Here is a 19,498-nt window from a genome sequence, read left to right on the forward strand (position 1 = left end):
AGCTCAGTTAACCCTGCTGTTTCCCCCCCAGACCCAGGGCCAGCTTGGACCCATCACTGATTTAACTGAGCTGGCTGCCCTGGCTGGCACAGAAGGTCCCCTCCCCGTGCCAGCATGTACTCACGTCCCTGCTTCCACCTCCTTCCCTCCTTTCACCCCTCTGAGTTTTGGCCATTGACAGCAGCATAAGCTCAGGATGACTCTCCCAGCCTGTGCCTCCTCATCCTAAGGGTATGAGCTGGATGTGACCCACAACATGGCTGTGGAGCAGCAAATCCACACACCCAGGAGGTGCTTGGCTCTGCTCTTGCTGCTCAGAGGTGGGATCCAGCCCTGCTCCTCGTAGGTGGGCTCCAGCCCCACTCCTGTGGCCACACATCCCTTCTGCTACCCCCTCCTGCACCTCCCTCCTGCTCATCCTCTGGCCCCAAGCAAGACATAGTTTATCAGTGATCTGTGTTGCCTTGAACACACTTTCTCTGCCATGTCTCAGGCCTGACATCTTCAATTTCCTCTCTCATCTGTAATACTCACCCAAGTGGGCCATTACTTATTATTTGGAAAGAGCTCTGATTACAACCCCTGGTGATAACTCTGTCTCTGGTTCGGGGTGTGCATGGAGCCATGTGTACAGGAGAACACAGGACCCAGGAGATGGGGATCCCCCACCTATATTTCCTTTCAGTCAGGTCCAGGTTTTTCCAAGAGGAGGGTATTGTTCAAAACTAAAGATGTTGGGGAAGACAAGGAAGGCAAGTGGTGGGAAGGAGCGAGGGAAAGGGAGAAGAGAAGCAGGCGGAAGAAATGAGAGATGAACCCCTGGGGATTAGTCAAACCTCACTGAAGGGCTCAACCCAGCCCTTCCGAGCTCTGTTGAGTGAGCAGGGGTTCCTGCCAGCAGGGGAAAGCACAGAACACAGCTATCCATCCCTGCCTCCTGCTCCTGTCCCCTGCACCCCTCCCTGTGCTCCTGCAAGCCCTGGCTGAAACTGGCTCTGTCCCTGTCCTTGTCCCCATCCTCTCTGCCTGTGTCTAAAGCCAGGAGGGAGAAGCCCATCCTCCCTTTGCTATTCCTGGGAGTCACCCCTGTCCCTGGGAGTGAGGAGCCTCGTGTTCCTTCCTCCCCACTCCTCCATGGTGTCCGGGGTCCTAGGGAGCAGGCTGGCGTGGGGCAGGGAGGACATTTGGGGCACAGTGGACTGGAGGGTCAGTGGAAGGACAGAGAGTGTGGGGGGAGCCCAGGGAGGGGACCCAGAGGAGGAGATCAGGGAAGGGGACACGCAGGGGTCCTGGAGCCATCTGTCTCATCTGCTCTTCTGAGCCAGTTCTGAAGGCAGAGCCCTCCCAAACCCCAGTGAGCCCCCACCACAGCCCTGCAGTTATAAAGGCAGGTGGGGTGGCTGGGCTGGGGGCTGTCAGGGTGCTTGGTGTGCTGGGACCCCTCGGGTCCCCATCAGGACTGCAAACAGCCACAGGACTCAGCTCCCGGCTCTGACAGGGGTGGGTGAATGTGAGTGGGATTGTGTTACCAAAATTCCCCTTCCTGGACCATGTCCTTCCCTGGAAAGTGGAGGGGACAAGAGGCATACCAGGCATGAGGGCTTCCTGATGCCTGATCCATGCTGGCCCTGCAGAAGGAATTGCACAGGGCCTTTGCTCATCTCTGCCAAAAACCCCCCTGAAGCATCAGGGCACTAGCCCATTGTCCCAGCACCCCAAGCTCAGATCAGTACCCCTGCATTGGCAGAAGTCTCTGGTTCCCACCAAACCTTGCCCCTGGCTGGCTGTGACAATGGCCCTTCACTGCCTCAGTTTCCCCACTTGGAAAATGGGCGCAGCAGCACCCACCCCACTCCGTAGTGTTCTGCAAGCCCCCAGGTGGTTTTATTAACACTGGGGGTGTTCAAACAAGTTTTTGCAGCTTCCCCTTGTTCAGGATTTATTTGGATGGTGATCCTGTCAGTGTGGGCAGCCGGCCCCAGCAATCCCTCCCAGAGACCCAGCCAGTCCTGCTGCCCTCCCGGGCTGGATGCTGCGGGGGCTTCAGCTGAGCATCCCACCAAGGGTCCTGATCCATGTGTCACACGCCTCGGTGCAAGCAGGGAGGGAAGCATCGGTGGCTCAGGGAATGCCACGCTTACGACCCTGCATGCTCTGGGGCTTCCCAGCTTTTTGCTGGAGCTGCTGAGCTGGGAGGGGCCGAGCCGGCAGCTCCCCATAAACCTGGCGGCTTAGACCACGTCCTGGGCAGATGTTGGGAGTCTGCCTTGGAGCGGAGGTTGGGAAAAGGAGAGGGCGGCCCTTGCCCGGAGAGTGAGGAGGAGAGCTCGGCACCCCTGGGCTTGAACTTTAGCACCCTCTTCCGCAGGAGTTTAAAGACAAGGATCCTCGTATCCCGAGCGAGCCGTCTGGATAGCCGGGCAGGCGCAGGGCTGGAGCAGAGGAGAAGCCAGCAACTTTCTCTGACGAGGATTTTATGGAGCTCTTCATAAAGAAATAACACCAGGGAGAAAACCCCAGGAAGCCAGGAAGTGTTTCCAACGCTCGGGACGCTGGTGAGCGGCTGCGGGCCGCCGCCAGTCCCTGCGAGGAGCCCGTCCTGCCGTGCAGATGTGTGCGATTGGAGCAGCGCGAGGGTTATTTTCCTTTGACTGAAGGCAACCCAGCCCCGGCGGATTAAGCTCTTTGTGTGCACGCGAGTGTGCCTTGATGGAAGCTGCTCCCGCAAAACCAGCTGCGGGGGTTGTGGGGAGCATCCCTTAGGTCAGGGGGCTCTCCTGGAGGAGGGGAAGACCTCCTGTTTTCGTGGCTCTGAGACGATGCTGGGACGGTAACTCCGCTGGCAGGCAGCGCAGTGCTTCGGGATGGCCGTCTATGCCCTCACGGGTTTCTCGCTCGTCAGCCTGCTCAGCTTTGGCTATTTATCTTGGGACTGGATGAAGCCCAGTTTGGTGGCCGATGTGACCACAGACCCCATGGAGAAATCACTGCCTCCCACCTTCACCAGGCCACCCCACATCATCTTCATTCTGACTGATGACCAGGGCTACCACGACATTGGCTATCACGGCTCAGATATCCAGACACCGACGCTGGACAGGCTGGCAGCGGACGGTGTGAAGCTGGAGAACTACTACATCCAGCCCATCTGCACCCCGTCCCGGAGCCAGCTGATAACTGGCAGGTAAGCCAGCACCTGCTCACAGCCTACTCATGTCCCCCTTTGGTCCCTGTAGGTCTGAGGGGCTTAACTCCAGCTTGCTGCTAGACCAATGCCATGGTGTATTGGCAGGGGATGGAGATCCTCCAGCAGCTCTGGATTTCTCTAGAAAGCTTCCTGGGTGAACAGTTGATTTCCACACAGGATAAATAGTGGCACGTGGCAAGAGCAAAAATGTGGATGCTGCTGAGTAGTGGATGTCACTTTGGGAGAGGGTGGTCTCCAGTCAGGAGGTGTTGTGGTGCTGGGCAAGGAGCTGTGTCCCCAGGTAGTCCCTGACACACTGTCCCTCAGGGATTTGCTGTGAGGCCCTTGGCCCGTGCTTTCCCTGCGTGCGTGTTCAGTGCTGCACCGGCCAGCACAGGCTGGATGTTGCTCCATCGCCCTCTCCCATGGCAGCACAGTCAGATGTCCCCTTATCCTGGGCCGTTCTGCCTTCTAGGATAGGTGGGGCTTTCTCTGGAGCAGTGTGGTGTGTTCAGCACTCGCTGCAGGAGGCAGATCCCACCAGCCCATCTCCTGCTGAGGAGTGGGCCCTAGGGAGGAGGTGCCTATGGGTGTGGTCACCTACTGCCTGGGGTGGTGAAGCCCACCAGGGTCCAGGCAAAGGCCTCCCTTCTCTCCTGATGGCTCTTGAGGGGTCCCAGACATGTTTGTGGTGTGCAAGGCAGGGGAGGACAGGGATGGTGGGGACATTCAGGTAGGGCATTGTGAACCCACTTGCTTGTGCTGCCCAGCCCTGACAGAGGCCAGGCTGGCAGCAGTGGGGACAGCTGCTGGTGGCATTTTTGTGAGAAGTCTGCTGAGCCACTCTCTGTGTACTTTGCATCTGCTTTTGGTACTTACAGATGGATGAGGAGATCCTTGTCCCTGGCTGGAGCTTGCTTCATTGGGTTGGGTTGGGTTGGGTGACATGGAGATCTGCATGTGTTTTGGGTCTCTAACACATAAAGTGCCATCACGTCCTCACCCAGTGCTGCTCCTCATCACCACTGCTTCCCTCTTTCTTCCTGGCAGGTACCAGATCCACACAGGACTGCAGCACTCCATCATCCGTCCTCGGCAGCCCAACTGCCTGCCCCTCGACCAGGTCACCCTGCCACAGAAGCTGCAGGAAGCCGGCTATTCCACACACATGGTGGGCAAGTGGCACCTTGGCTTCTACAAGAGGGAGTGCCTGCCAACTCGCCGGGGCTTCGACACCTTCCTGGGCTCCCTGACAGGCAACGTGGATTACTACACCTATGACAACTGCGACGGGCCGGGCGTCTGCGGCTATGACCTGCACGAAGGGGAGGACGTGGCTTGGGACCAGAGCGGGAAGTATTCCACCTTCCTCTACGCTCAGCGTGTCAACAAGATCCTGGCATCCCACAGCCCCAAGGAGCCCATCTTCATCTACGTGGCCTTCCAAGCGGTCCACACGCCCCTGCAGTCCCCCAAGGAGTACATCTACCGCTACCGCTCCATGGGCAACGTCGCCCGCCGCAAGTACGCAGCCATGGTGACCTGCATGGATGAGGCGGTGAAGAACATTACCTGGGCCCTCAAGAAGTATGGTTATTATGACAACAGTGTGATCGTGTTCTCCACAGACAACGGCGGGCAAACCTTCTCTGGTGGAAGCAACTGGCCACTACGGGGCCGCAAAGGGACGTACTGGGAAGGGGGAGTGCGTGGCATTGGTTTTGTCCACAGTCCCCTGATCAAGCGCAAGCGTCGGACAAGCTGGGCACTGGTTCACATCACAGACTGGTACCCAACTCTGGTCAGCCTGGCCAGGGGCAACCTGAGCAATGTCCAAGGCTTGGATGGCTACAACGTCTGGCCTGCTATCAGTGAGGGCAAGGAGTCGCCACGCACCGAAATCCTGCACAACATCGACCCACTGTACAACCATGCCAAGTACGGCTCCTTGGAGGATGGCTTCGGCATCTGGAACACGGCCGTGCAAGCTTCCATCCGGGTTGGGGAGTGGAAGCTCCTCACTGGTGACCCAGGGTACAGTGATTGGATCCCCCCGCAGACCCTGACCAACTTCCCAGGGAGCTGGTGGAACCTGGAGCGTCTCACTAATGGCCTGAGGAAGTCCGTGTGGCTCTTCAACATCACCGCTGACCCCTACGAGCGCTATGACCTCTCTGAGCAGCGCCCGGACGTGGTCAGGAGCCTCCTGATGAGGTTGGTGCACTACAACCGGACGGCCATCCCGGTGCGGTACCCTGCGGAGAACCCCCGGGCTCACCCAGACTTCAACGGTGGTGCCTGGGGACCTTGGGCCAGTGAGGATGATGGGGAGGAGTGGGAAGGCGGCCGGGAGCCCCTGAAAAGCAGGAACAAGAAGAAGAAGAAGTGCAAGATCTGCAAGCTGCGCTCCTTCTTCCGCAAGCTGAACACCAGGCTCATGTCCAACCGCATCTGACAGGACACTCCCCCAGCATCCAGCCATCCTGGCCAGGGTAGAGCTCTGGACTGCAGTGCCGTGGCGTGGGAGCGAGGGAGAAGGACAAGCGGGGAGGTGGCCAATGCTCTCTTGCTCTCCCTTGCTCTGGGGTTCACTCCAAAACACTTCTCCCCAGCTGGAGTGGTGGCCACAGGGAGTTGCTCCCAGTGGGTGAGGAAGGGCAATGTGGTCTCTGCTGCAGTGCTCAGTGCTGGTGAATGACTGTGCTGAGCTGGGCTGGCCCTGCACAGCCGCTTCCAAAGAGAGAGACCCTTTCCTCCAGGATTCTGCAACCAATCATAAACTTTAAGTGTTGGCCATCGCAAGGGCAGGAGGAAGCATGGGGGGCTCTGCCTTCACGTTAACCCTCACCATTTCCCTCTATTTACTCCTGGCTCTCAGCCTGCTGCCAAGTGGCTGCAACCTTTGCTCTTGCTCTGGGAACTCGAGGGCCTCCCCCAAACTCAAGACCACATTGCTTCTTTGTGGAGGGATGGATTCCTGACCATGGATGTCAGACCTGAGATCAGTGTGGCTGGATTAAGTCATGCTGCTACAGGGACCTCATGTGGAGCTACAGCTTCCCCTCTCCACTGGCTTGTGGGGCCAGGAGCAGCCCTGGTGAGGAGCTGTGGCCCATGGAGGCACGGTTGGATGCTCTCAGAGGACAGGTGGTTCTCTTTGGCCCCACATTTGGGAGGCAGGTTTGCCCCAGGCTCTGGTGGACTCCACATGGGTCAGCCAGCAGACTGAAAGCAGACCCTTTCACCCAAAATTTGCCTGGACAGCCCCCTCATGTGCATGGCTCTAGGCACCCCTGATCCTCCCTATGAATCCTACATACCCAACCAGCCAACCACCCCTGGCTGCCCCTTCCCCGTGCTGGAGCTGTCCCTGTCCCCACATCCCACTGCTGAACCCGGGGCAGAGGGAAGATCTCAAGAAGGTCTCTGCAGAAGCTGATGTGCTGTTCTGTAGCTGCAGGACTTTGAAGCCACAGTGGAGGATGGGGATGATGGGGACGTCTCCCACCTGCCAGCACTGCGCCGCATCCCCTCGCCGCAGATGGGCACTGCTTTTCCAGCAGCGCACGCGTGGGGAGGAAAACACCTCCCCATCATCCGCTGCTGTGGGGAGCCCATCCGATGGCCGGGGGCCAGGGAAGCCAGCAAAGCTCCGGGCCCCCGCGCCTTCAGCAGGGTGCGAGCGCGCGTACGTGTGCTCACAGGAGAGCTGGCGAGGATGAAAGGGGGTAAATAGCTTTAAAATCGTTTTGGATGCATGGTGCATTTCCATTTACACAATGTGTTTTACATTTCTCCCCACAGGTTTCTCTTGGTGCAGCGTGTGTAGGCGAAGGCCCTGCTGTGAATTTTGAAAATAGTTATTTTTGTCTCTGGAAAATGAGGCCCGTTAGGACTTGTCAGCTCTTGGATGAGCAGTGTGGGCTTTCTTTTTTTTTTTTCTTTTCCCCCCTCTTTCTCCCTTGCAAAATAACATTCATTTAAAATCTGTCATTGAAAGATGTGACAATTGGCAGCGTGCACGCTGAATACCTTTCAGTGTGCTTTCAAGCCCTGTGTGTGAGAGAGGGATGAGGATGGGAAGAAAATGCAATGACATGTTTGTATTTTTTTTTTCTTACTCTTAGCTGGATTATTTGGGGGAATTGGGATTTTCTATAGAAACAAAGGAAAAAAAACAGCTGACAGCAAGGCAGAAGAGAGGAGGCCTCTTCTTGTAGAGCTGGAAGGAGTTTGAAAAGCTGGAGCGTGGCGGTGTGTGCGCCAGTCCCTGCTGCTCCGCGCACGCCCATCACTGTGCCATCCCATCCCATCCCATCCCATCAGCTCCCTGCATCCCTGCAGGCACATCCCAAGGCTGTTTCAGAGGGGGACTCAGCTCCTCCATCAGCCCCATCTCCATCCCTGCTCCCTTAGCATGTTGCTCCGAGAGGAGTGGTCCCCATGGCATCACCCGAGCGGAGATGAGCCCCAAGAGGATGCTCCACGTCCTCAAACTACCTCAGTCAGCCAGCCTGGTCCCTGGGGATGTGCACCACCAGCGGGGCTGCGGCACCAGCAGCCATTTGGCAAAGCCGACCAGTTGCTGAAAATAAAGTAACATTTTGCTGAAGAAGAGGAGGCTGCTGCAGGCAGAGCCAAAGCCAGGGGAGGGCAGGGGGTAATGCTGCAGGGGCTTGGGAACAAATATTGGCTAAGGGACAGTTGGTGCTGAAGGGAATGGGAGAGCAGGACTGGACGTGGGGTGGTGACAAGGCTCGGGAAACGGCTTTCATTTCCATATTTATATAAATGCATCCAAGTTTAGTCCTTCTTTTATTTTTTTTTTCCTTCAAAAACGGAAATTTCCATGAAAACATGCTTGATTTTTCTCCCATTCCCTTTTGCTAATTTCCCCATGGAAAGGTTCGTCTGGTTTCACTTCCTTTCCAGGTTTGGATCTGCTGGGCTGATGCTGGGTTCACAGTCAGCCTGGCCACAGTGGTGGATCTGTTGTCATCTGTGTTTTAATTAAAAAAAGTTGGATTCTGAACCTTTGCAAGAAGAAACAGCTGAAGGAAAATCTTAGTCCCTGAAAACAAAGAGGAGAAGTCGGCAGGAGCATCTCTGGGTGCTTGGAGAGAGCAAAGCCTCCAGCCCGAGGACACCAGTTGTCCTTCACCACTGATTCCAGCTGTGCTGTGTCTGACTATTGGGCTGGGAAAGGAGATGCAGCTGCTGCCACGTGTTCTCCTAATCACAGCAGTGTTCATTAATGGCCTGTGCTGGGAAAAATGCAGCTACGTGCCAAAATCCCTTGTTTTCAGAGAGCTGAAGTCTCCTGGGATTGTGTGCGTGCTCTGGCTGCCAAGGGGTTAATGCAGCTGGAGAGATGCTAAGGCGGTGGAGTTCCCTGCACCCGGGAGATGTGTTTTCACAGACAGGCTGAGGCTCCCCTCCTTCCCAACCTCCCTTCAAAGCGCCTGGCAAGCTCCAGGCAGCTCCAAACCCCACCAGAAGCTGGGTGTAGGATGGGAGCCTGGGAGGGATGGGGCAGGGGGGTGCTTCGGGGCCATCAGGGGTGGAGGGGTGGTGGGGTGGTGGCTGCCTGTCTGTCGGCATGGACTGGCTGTCTCCACCCTGGCTGTTTCCACCCTGCTGGCTGGAGAGAGCGGGGAGGGGATGGGCTGGGAATGAATGGAGTTGGGATGGGATAGAGATGGGGAGGAGGATAAGAGGAGGGTGGGGCTGGGCTGGGCTGGGGAGGGATGGGGAGGGGAGTGGGATAGGATGGGGATGGAATAGGGATGGGATGCGTCAGGCAGGACTGGGGGTATGTCAGAGACTCTCCAGCCCCACAGGCAGCTCCCACCCGAGAGAGGGAAGAAGCCCAGTACCAGGACAGGAGATCCCAGCAAACTGCCACAGTGGGAGAGTGCCAGAGCACCCCGAGCACCTCATGCTGAGCAGAAGGTGTTCTGCATCAGGGGTACTTGTGTCCTTTCTCATGCCAGGGATCTGAGGCCGTGTGGTTCTGCAGGTTCCCCCCACCCAGATCCAGTGCACAATGGCTCCAGGGAGCCGCATGGCACTTGCTGGGTGTCCGCAAGTATCATGGACATGTCCACAGGAGAGTCTTTGCCTACAAACCCCACTGTCAGGGAGAGGGTGGCACTGAGGACACCCTGTCTCAGCCAAAAGCAGCTTCCTGTGGTTGCAGGAGCAAGTGCTGGGCCCGTAGGGACAGGGCACGTTTGCAAACACAGCCTTAAATGTAAATCAGCTCTCCTCACCACGGTATTTATAATCTTCTCTAAAAATAACCCCAAATTCAGCTTCCCAGAGGACAGCAACTGAGCATCCCCCAGACCCCAGCTTGCATGTGAAACTGTCCCAGTAATTTTGGGATCTCTGCAATATGTAATTGGCAGGCCGACTCGTTTGGTGTGCGAGGCACTGCTGCAAGCCCCATCCCCTGGGAGCAGGGGCACCGGCTGCAGCCCCCCCAGGACACGTGGATCCTTCCTGAGCTGCCCATCCCGTGTGTTTGGGGTTCGGCATCAGACCTCGGGTGCCCACCCGGGGGCAGCCCCTGCTGGGATGCAGAAGCTAAAGCTCTGCAGGCAGAGCTGGAGCAGGGTGTGGAGAGCAGGATGCATTTTTGGAGAGGCAGCCCAGTGATGGAGAGGAGCACTGGGGATGAAGGTCTCCATCAGGTGGCCAGACCCGAGTACGGCAGCAGGAGAGCAGCATGGCTCCCAAAGCCCTGCAGGAGCAAATCTGGGGATGGCTGGGAACAGACACATCCTAAGAGTATCCTGAGGCCTCTGGGAGAGGACTGGGACTACTTCCCTCTGCAGGGGAGCCCCCAGCCCAGAGATTGAAGGTTCCACCCAGAGCTCCTGCTCCCCTTGGATTGTCCCCAGGCACCCAGGAGTGGGACCAGGCAGCAGTTCCTGCTTGGGAAAACATTATCAGCAAAGCAGAGCATGTTCATCACGCAGAAGTCTGACACCACCTTACCCTCAGAAGGAAAAATGTCAAGAAAAAGGGGAAAAAAAACTGAATAGAGAGAAGATCAGAGAGGGAGAAACTTTTCCTGGAGAGCTGTGTCTCTGCCAGGCAGGAGAACCCTGGGGAGGGAGGCAAGGTCCTCGTGGGGGGCTTTGCCATCACCCCCTGCCTGGGTGGGGGGTTTGGGGTGTCAGGGATGCAGCGGGGATAAGGAAGGGACAGATCCCTCCTCCTGGCTCGGGGAGCACGCAGAGTCACGCGTGTGGGGTTGAGCACGTGTGGCAGTGTGGGGGTGGGCACGGGGAGGGGGGCAGGTCACATTGCGGAGCTCACGGGGACACGAACATTAGCGCAGGTGGGAGGGAGGTGGGAGTGAGGCAGGGGCACAGAGCCGCCCATGGGGTCTCGGGAGCGGGGGGCTCTTCCTCTTGCCTCTAGGGTTCCAAGGGGCTGCTGGGGGCTGGCAGCAAAAAGCTGGAGGAGGAGAGCACTCCCACAAACATTCGGGTGTACCGGCCCCCATGGCAGCCCCCTGCATCCTGGAACAGCCCTGGGGTGGGGAATGAACCCCCTTTTTTGTGGGAGCGACATGGGGAGGAGTTGTGCAGGGGCAAGGAGGCATTTTGGGGACCATCGTGTCCCTGGGGCACAGATGGCACATGTGCATTGCCTGCACCCCAAGTGAGGGTGCCTGGTGTGCTCTGCCCATGCCAGGGCATGGCCAGGGTGGGTCTGGAGGTCATCAACCCCTGGGGACTGTGGCCCCATCCATGTGCCCGTCCAGGGCTGGGAATTGGTCCCTGCTCTGCCACCAGGGTCCCCTGGATGGGACCAGGCAGGAGCTGGAGGCTGGATGCAGGGATGCAAGGTGGGGATGCAGGTGGGTAATAGTGCAATTAATGGAAAAGCCATTAGACCTTTCTCCTCCTCCCCCTCCTCTTCCTCACTCCGCCACTTGCTGTCCTCCTCCACTTCCACCTCCTTTCTTCTCTCCCTCTCTGCTCCTCCTCTCTCCCCTCTCAAAGATTTCTCCCTATTTTTGTCTGGTTAGAACCTTTTCTTTTCCTTTTAACCCTTCCATGGCAGCCTGAAGGGGAACTCAATCCATCTCAGCTGCCAAAGGCAATGCCCTCCCAGCCAGCACAGGGAGTCCCTTCTCCTGTTGTGATGAGGGTCCTGCTGCTGCAAAATCATCCAGAAACGGGACAAAAGCTTAGTAGAAAGCTCTTTTGGGGGAAGCCAGCAGGTGGAAAGTGCAAGGGGTGGTGTAGACAGAGGGGGTGGTGCTGGATCCCCAGTGAGTGCTGGTGGGGACTCAGAGGGAAACCCCTTCCCTGAGGTTTTGGACCTCACAGTTCCACTTTTATTGCGCTTTTTGTGCTTTCTTATGTTCAGCACAGCAGAGAGGCGACTCAGCAACAAAAAATCCAAGGACTGGGGAGCCAGACCTTCCTCCTATTCCCACTCTGAAACTTCCCCCTTTCTGCCCCAGCTTGGGCACCACAGGGACACAGCACCCCAGGACACAGCCTTTGTGGTCCCCTCTAGGCGTGCTGCAGGCCAGGCTGCTCGCCCCTCTCTGGGGGGACCCTCTGGAGCTGCTCCACAGGAACCCCAGAGCCCTCAGGGGGACTCAGGGGACAAAGGGGGGAGTGGGGAGCAGCCAGCTCTCCACTGCAGTGCGATTGGGGCCAGCCCCCCCGAGGACCCTGGCTGAAGGCGGGACGGTGTGGGGACCTGGGGACCTGCCATGGTTTCTCCAGCTTCTCCTGACACACTTCTGCTCCATCTGCTCCCTCCCGCCGCAGCGTGTCCCCCATCCCACAGCCCTCAGGGCCCCCAGGAATGCTGCTGTAGGTACCAGCAGGGCCTGTATTTTTTTTGGGCGGGGGGCATAAGCAGTTGCTGGGGTGACAGCATCCTCCTGCAACATGGAAACCATGGTTTCCATGGAAACCTTTTTTGCCCCAATTATTTTACCACTGCCACAGCCTTTAATTTGCCTTTAGTAGTTGTATTTTAGAGATCCCCCCCTCCGCAGCAGGTGGGTGACCCCCGGGCAGCCCCCGGGCTGGGTCCCCAGCAGGGGCCTGGTCCCCACGGAGGGCGGCGGGTTTGGGAAGCAGTTGCCCCGGCAACAGAAACAGGGCGTTTCTGGAAGCGGTGGTCACCATGGGGACGGGGATGCTGACGAAGGCTTGTGAAGCTGAGAAGACAAATTGCCCTCATCATTATCTCTGGGCTTGTCAATCAAACATATTCCCTTATTTACCTCAGCGAGGAGAGAGCCCCGGGAGCACACGGAGAGGGAGGGAGTGAGAGGAGAGCTGCTTGCCCCAAACTCCGCACCAGGAGGGAGCATTTCCAGCCCCTCGGGATGGCCACCATCACCTGCAATCGCTTCACCGAGGAGTACCAGCTCTTTGAGGAACTGGGCAAGTAAGTTGGAGACGGGGCTGAGATGCTCAGAGCGGGGCTGTGCCCTGGCTGGGAGAGAGACTCGGCAGTGCTAGGAACTGCTGGAGATGGGGGAAAGGAGATGGGCATGGAGAGAATGCAGTGGGAATCAGAGAGGGCACATGGGTGAGGGTGGGGGCTGCCAGCCCCAGACCTGCTTCTCTGTCCACACCTGAGTTCAGGGGCTGCTGATGGGTGTTTGGCTGGGGACTTGGGACACCCCAGCAGTCTGGAGTTTCTTGGGAAGGGCTCAGCTGCCCCTCTTATGGAAAAGCTACTCCCAAAAAAGAAGGCTGCTGGCTCCCTTGGGAAGTTCTCCAGCCGGGAGGAGGAACAGGACAGCTGAGGAGGAAAGCCAAAGCAGTGGGCACCCCTCACATTTCTTTAGGGAATTTTTCTGTGTGGATTCACCGTGGCTTGACTAGACCTGCAGGAGACCCAGTCTGCCTGGCAGCCCCCAGAGAATCCTGGTGGGTTTTGGAAAGATCCAGGATATTCCCCAGCCCTGTCCCAGTGCAAGTGAGCCATAGCCCTGGCTGACCCAGCTTTCCTGCAGGGGAGGGCTCAGCTGCTCTGGTCCGGGTGTCATCGCGTGTGCCTGGATCAGTGCATGTCCGTGTGTGTGTGTGCAAACAGAGCTGCCTGTGCACAGTGAGGGGATCCTGGGGCGCTCTGAGCACTCCCGGGTGGAGCAGGGGATGCCAGGTTCCCCGTGTGGAGGGATGCTCCCCGTCCCGCCCAGCGTGTGGCTGTAAAACGGGTGCAGGAGTGAGCAGGCGTGTGCCTCTGTTTTGGTTTCTGTGCCTTTTTTTGGAGCTGGTGTGTAAATCTGGGGCGCGTGGCCGCCATCCCTTCAGAGCAGCTGGCAGCACGGTGGTGGGCTCAGGGTGCCTGAGCTCCAGAGGGGAAGCTTTGTCCATCCATAGGCACAGGGAGGCTCCAACCCCGCAGCCCTGCGTCGCCCGGGCGCAGAGCAGCCTGTGCCTAAGCGTGTGCCCACATGCACGTGGGCGTGTGAAATGGGGGCGAGGGAGAAGGGAGAGGGCAGAGATGGGGAAATGGAGAGGCTGAGACAGGAGGACTTTGTGCTGGGCTGCATGCTGCTCACATTCGCCAGCCAAACCGTGGCACCAGGGTGCTGCCACAAAGTGCAGCTCTGTGGAGGCAAATGGGCCCCCCCATCCCGGGATACTCACATCCATCCCTGTGGCATCAGGGTGACAGAGAGGGGCTGGTGGACAGCAGGGGATTGGGTTGGGGAGTGGGTCCCTGTGGCACGGACAGCCCCAGCTGGGACTGCAGGCAGGGGGATGGGCACCCACCAGGGAGCTGGTGGCAAGGTGGGATGTGGGACCTGCTTTTTCCAGACTTTTCTCGGCTTTTCAGGGCTCTAGGGCTTTGTGGTGGTGGCAGGGGGTGGGCAGGTGAGGCAGTGGCTGCTGGGTGTCTGTGGTGAGGCTGTGGGGCTCTGGCTGGGCAGAGATGGCTGTGGGGATGTGGAGGGGAGTTGGCAGGCCAGGAGTGATGGAGGAGGACCAGGAGGGCTCCTGAAGGTATCTGAGCTGCGACGCTTTGCTGGGTGGGTGCTGACCGGAGGGCTGAGCACCCAGGCTCAGGGGCTGCCTGCATTGCCCGGCACTGTGGTGTAAAACCCCTCGGACAGATGCATTTTAACAGGAATAAAGGAGCAAAGCTGGCGCAGCGGCTCACCAGCCCCTGAGAGCATCGCACCCAACCACCCCAGTTCTGGGGTGACGCAGGGGCAGCAGCCCCAGCTCGGTGCATCCCACAGCTTTTCCATCCACTCAAGAGGGCAGGTACAGCTGCAGCACTGAGGTGTTCCCGAGTTAGGGGCTTCACCGGGTTAGCCAAAGTGCTGTGGGGCTGGTTGGGGATTTTCCACTGGGATGGTTTCCAGCACATCCTGGCACATTCAAAAATCAGCGGTTTCCCATGGGGAAATTTCTGCTTCACGGGCTTAGAGAGGGAAATCAGGACGAAGTGCCGCACCTCTGCTCTGCTGCGGCAGCTGCTCGCGCTGGGAAGTGTTCCTCCTCTGGAGAGGTGCTCCCGGTGCCAGCCGGGGTGGGGGTGTCCTGGCAGGGATGGGCAGAACGGCTCTCCCCACACCAGACCTTGGTAGGGAGCAGCGTCCTGCAAGGATTCGGAGCAGAAAGGGTCCATCTTGAGTTTGCTGTCCCCAAGGGACTGGAGCGGGCTCTTGTGGGGGACACGGTGTGTCCCAGCCTGACTGGCAGGACGGCAGCTCTGGGTGCCAGGCTGCTGCACCCACCCTGCTTCTCTGCCGTTTCCTCGGCTGTCACCCCTCCTGACACCCGGGCAGGTGGGGGTTTGAGATGCCACACACCTAATGGTGGCACCACGGTGGGGCTTTGGGGGCAGGCAGAGATGGGGAGGGAGATCTGCAGAGTCTGCCCAGCAAGGCACAAGCCCTTGTCACATCCCCGTACCTCCCAAGCATGGTAGGACATCTGTCCCGAGCGGGGGACACGGAGCTGGGGAAAACCCACTCCTGCGGCAGCCCCCGCAAAGCTGAGCGAGTGAAGGGCTGCTCCGATCCCCCACGCTTGCAGGAGGGAATCAGGCGGAGGGCGGGGGGCAGTAGGGGGGGACAGGGAGAGGATCCTGCCCACGGCCCCCCGGAGTAGGACAAACATGAAGTGCAGCTCCATCGGCGCCTCCAAATCCGCCCCCGCAGCAGGTTCAGGGAGAGGCTGGAGACAATTACCGTGCCGAGCCGTAGGATCAGCCCCTCCGCTCCCGGAGCTGCAGGAGAGGGGGCTTATTAAACAGAAAAAAAAAAAAAATGGAGGAACAAAAAATCCCCAGCCCACACTCTTCTCTCTAGAAAGGAGATAAAGTGCCTCGGAGGAGGAGGAGGTGTTGAAGAGAGGGAGGGCGGCAGCAGCACAGCCGGGCGCTGGCAGGGAAGGTGTGAAAAAGGGAGAAGCGGAGCATCCTGGTGGCAGAGCCACTGCTTGAGCTGGTGGGGGAGGCCGTGGGGACAAGGCATGGGGTCATGCCTGGCCTGGGGACCAAGGGACAGAGGCTGCAGGGCTGGGGCTCAGCAGTGCTGGGGCTCAGCAGTGCTGGGGCTCGGGGCTGCAGGTCCAACATCACCCTGCACTGGCACCCAGCCGGGGGACAAGGACACGGTCGGTACCCACGGCTCTGCAGGTGATGTGCCTGTCCCCTGCTCAGACTGGGACATGCTGTCTCATCCAAGCCAGGCAGAGATGGGGGTCCTCAGCTGTCACCAGGGTTGGGGTGATTCCCATCCAAAGACCCAGCACCCTGGGAGAGAAGGGACAGGCTGCTGCCCATGGGCAGGGAGCAGGAGATGATTCCTTCCTTCCAGAGGGGTTTCTTGCAGCACAGTGGGGCTGAGCTCCCTGCCTGGCACCCACAGCACTGCCTGCAGTGCCCATGAGCCCCTGGTGTGGAAAGGGATGCTGCCTTTGCTGGGAAGATGCTGTATTGAGATGGAGCAAAGGGGGGCTTTTTTTCCCCTAGGCTGGAAAAATCCTGCACAGGACTGAGTAGCAAGGAAGCAGCCTGGCACAGTGGAACAGAGCCTGGCTGGGGGTCAAACACCCAATGTGGAGGGTTCCTGGCTGGTGCAGACCCACCGAAGGACCTGACTGGAACAAGGAGGGGAGGATAGCAAGCGTGCTGTACCCCTGGGTATCCTGCACCTGCATCCAGTGTTCCATCTTCCACCCACCCTCCGGGCACACAGGGTTTTGCTTATGCTTTACAGACCACAAATAGACATTTGGTTTCTGTTAGGAAGGTCTGGAGGAGCCAAAAGCCAGGAATGTAGCTGGGGAAGTGAAACAGCCGCTTCCCATGGCTCCCCTTTTTGCCATTCAGTTCTAATAAATAGATGAGCAAGTGGCTGTGGACACTGGGATCAGGAGTGACCACCAGTCCCCAACCTCCAGTGGATCTGGGACACCTACAACGCTCCAGCCTCATGCTGGGTTCTGCAGTGAAACCCCGAGCTGGGGCAGGGGGAGCCTGAGTGCCTCTCCCTGCTTGCTGCACTCTGCTGCAGACTGTCCTGCCACTGCAGAAACATCACACATATCTTTAGGGAAAAAAATAGAGAAGATGAGTCCCAGGGATCCACAGGAGCCCACAAACCCTACACAGTGTGGGGTTCCCAGCCGGATGAAGAGAGTAACACCACAGGACTGCTGCCGTCTCTGGTCTCCCTACCTATGGCAAGCTGGATATGAAGCATTTCACCCACCCTTCCCAGTTAATTCCTCCCCAGCATTCAGGGATATTAACAGCTCAGCTCTTTCAGCAGCCAGGATTAAATGGCAGGACGGGGAAGCTGGGAACCACCAGGATGTTTTCCCCCAACTCCTGCCTGGCACGTGCCATGAGCGATGCTCTGCACGGCAGCACCGGGCACGTGGGCTGCCAGCTCTGCTGGGGCTCCATCCCCACCCCTCCACACCCGCTGCTTGCCTGCTTTTCTAAAAATCACATTCAAACCCAAATTGCCCGTCTCCACCCGCCCCCGCCGCTAAAATCAATTATCCGCCGCTCTCACCAGCCTGCGGCCTTTTATTCCTCGGCAGGGAGCTGGAGTGGGGTGAAGGGGAGTGGGGGGAAGGTGGGGCACGAGGTGGGATTGCTTTTGATAGTTGTTATTTTAGCAATTGGAGAGGTTTGGCAGGAAAGGGAACCTGGCACAAAGGTTTTACTCAGCAGGGCTGGAGCGTGCATGTGTGTGTGTGTGTGATTGCAGTGCCGCAGCTCCCAGCTCTGCGCCGGCACTGGCAGTGCCACGAGCTGGCAGGACCCGGGGTACGGGGTACAGGGGCAGACAGGAGTCTTTGGAGTGTCCCAAGCACTCGTGCTCGGTTGCCTGCCAGACTCCAGGAAAGCTCTGCATGTTGGCTCATGCGTGTGCAAGGTGCAGCAGCATCCATCCCTGTCCAGCCTGGCCCCATCCTCGCAGTGTCCCCTGGGCTGTCCCTGCCTGGGTGACAGTTTTGCAGTGGGAGGGAATCTGGCACCGGTCACAGCTGCCAAGTCCTGCTGTGATTGGAAGGTCCAGGACAGGCAGAGCCACACAAGAGTGAAGTGGCCGAGAGCTGTGTGGCAGCTGCAGCCATCACGGTTTCCCTCAGGAACCAGCACCCCCGGTAAAGGGCAGAGCCAGGAGGAAGAGGAGGAAAAGTGCACCATGTCTGGGGTGTCCCAGAGGAGCGTGGAGGGGAGAAATCCACCTTTATCCCTAGGTCTGCATGGGCCTCCTCCCATCATTCCTCAAGGACAGCAGTGCAGAGAAGCCAGCTGAAATCCCTCCATGTTTTCCCCAAGTCCCTGCCCCAGTCAGCACCTATCCCCATTACCATCCTCACCCCCATGCCTGTGGCTGCCCCTCACCCCACGGCCATGAGTGCTGAGCTGTGCCTGTGCCCACACCAAGCCCTTCACCTCTGGCTTCTTCTGTTCCCAGGGGCGCTTTCTCCATTGTCCGGAGATGTGTGAAGGTGTTGGCGGGACAAGAGTATGCGGCCAAGATCATCAATACCAAGAAGCTCTCTGCTCGAGGTAAGCACTGAGGGTGTTTTGGGGGAGGCAAGAGGTGAGCAGGGCTCATGGAGTAGGGAATTTTTCCCCTCTGCATGGTGCTGGGATGATGCCTTTGATGTGCAATGAGGTGGGGGGTGTTTGATGTGCGATGGGGACCCCCTCATCCCACCCTGTCTCTGCTGCAGTACACACCAGACTCCTTGATGGATGGGATGAATGTCCCAAGGAGGTGTCTTGGTGGCTGCTCACCACATCCCATCCAATCACAGGGATGCATCTGCAGCCTGGCTGAGGCTGAGGGGCACTCCCAGACCCCAATCTGCCTGAGGAGCCAGAGGACCCCATTTCTGTCCCTGAGACCCCCCACCACCCTGCACACCACATTGCAGCAAAATGATGGTTACAGCCTTGCAACAAGTCAGACCATGCTAGCATCAGGCACGGTGTAGCAGAGTTATTTTGGGAGCATCACCTTCTGAGAGGGCCCCTGCTGACCCCCCATCCCTGCTCTGGGGTCTGTAAGTTTTCTTACTCATATACCTACATCAGTGAAATGGGAACATCCCTTCAGGTGGGGGTTTGACTTCATTTCTATCTGGAGATGGGCCCTCACCCCTCGCTCCCGTCTGGTGAATCGCTCTGGTGGAGCACATTGGCTGTTTGCTGCTGAAAGAGGCGCTGGCGGGTCTGTCCTGGTGGGTCTATCCCGGCTGTTCCTCGGAGTGAGGCTGAGCTGAGCCAGCACAGAAATCACCAGCCAGCCCTTGCCCCAAGCCAGGGACCCCTCTGCCCCCAGGCACCTGACAGAGGAGCTGTGATGAGGAGGATTGAAAGGATGAGGCAGCAGATGCCGTGTCCCCACTCCGGCTCCTCCCTGGCTGTTGGGAGTGCAGGATGGGTGCTGGGAGGAAGCACTCTGCCAGGAGGGTTTAATTAACCTCCCTCGGTGTCTCTCCCAGTTCCACTGCTGACCTCCCAAGGCAAAACTGAAATGCAGAAAAGAGTGACAAGCTCCTTTCTGACCTGGAATTAAACCAGGATGTTGCAGTCGCCCTCCCACAGTGCTGCCAAAGCGGCACAGCACCGGCACTGAGCCCCTCAGGTCCTCCAGCACAGATCCCTGCCCCTCTTCAGGGATGCAGATCATTCTCTTCCTCCAAAGCCGAAGGCCAGGCTCTGGGCAGGGTGTGTGGTGCTGGGCTCAGCCCTTGGCTCCTGCCCGTGTACCCCAGCTGGCAAACGCCTCCCAGTTTGCAGGGCTGCCTGGAGCAGCAGATTGAGCCG

At 58.4% G+C, this 19,498-nt stretch overlaps 2 protein-coding genes across 3 annotated transcripts in view; both read left to right on the top strand.

Moving 5' to 3' along the window:
• The first annotated feature begins 2,252 nt into the window (after positions 1-2,252).
• LOC121658173 (arylsulfatase I-like) lies at positions 2,253-8,496 on the top strand. The gene is made up of 2 exons (XM_042014732.1): positions 2,253-3,184; positions 4,238-8,496. Exons 1-2 carry the CDS (start codon positions 2,865-2,867, stop codon positions 5,640-5,642), a joined length of 1,725 nt encoding a protein of 574 aa, XP_041870666.1. The 5' UTR covers positions 2,253-2,864; the 3' UTR covers positions 5,643-8,496.
• Positions 8,497-12,373: 3,877 nt separating this feature from the next.
• Positions 12,374-19,498, top strand: part of LOC121658105 (calcium/calmodulin-dependent protein kinase type II subunit alpha) — a 34,427-nt gene continuing 27,302 nt past the window's right edge. For both annotated transcript variants that reach the window (XM_042014554.1, XM_042014555.1), the window contains exons 1-2: positions 12,374-12,619; positions 18,138-18,232. In XM_042014554.1, coding sequence (XP_041870488.1) covers positions 12,558-12,619; positions 18,138-18,232 — 157 coding nt within the window. In that variant the 5' untranslated portion in view covers positions 12,374-12,557. The remainder of the gene's footprint in view (positions 12,620-18,137; positions 18,233-19,498) is intronic.

Source organism: Corvus kubaryi, unplaced genomic scaffold (assembly GCF_017639235.1).
Source record: "Corvus kubaryi isolate FWS band 111438036 unplaced genomic scaffold, C.kubaryi_AGA036_p1.0 split2-37374, whole genome shotgun sequence".
Taxonomy (NCBI): domain Eukaryota; kingdom Metazoa; phylum Chordata; class Aves; order Passeriformes; family Corvidae; genus Corvus; species Corvus kubaryi.

Coding starts and splice junctions, on each gene's coding strand:
- LOC121658173 (XM_042014732.1), top strand. CDS start 2,865: ATGGCCGTCTATGCCCTCACGGGTTTCTCGCTCGTCAGCCTGCTCAGC. Junction 3,185..4,237: donor AGCCAGCTGATAACTGGCAG/GTAAGCCAGCAC, acceptor TCTTCCTGGCAG/GTACCAGATCCACACAGGAC.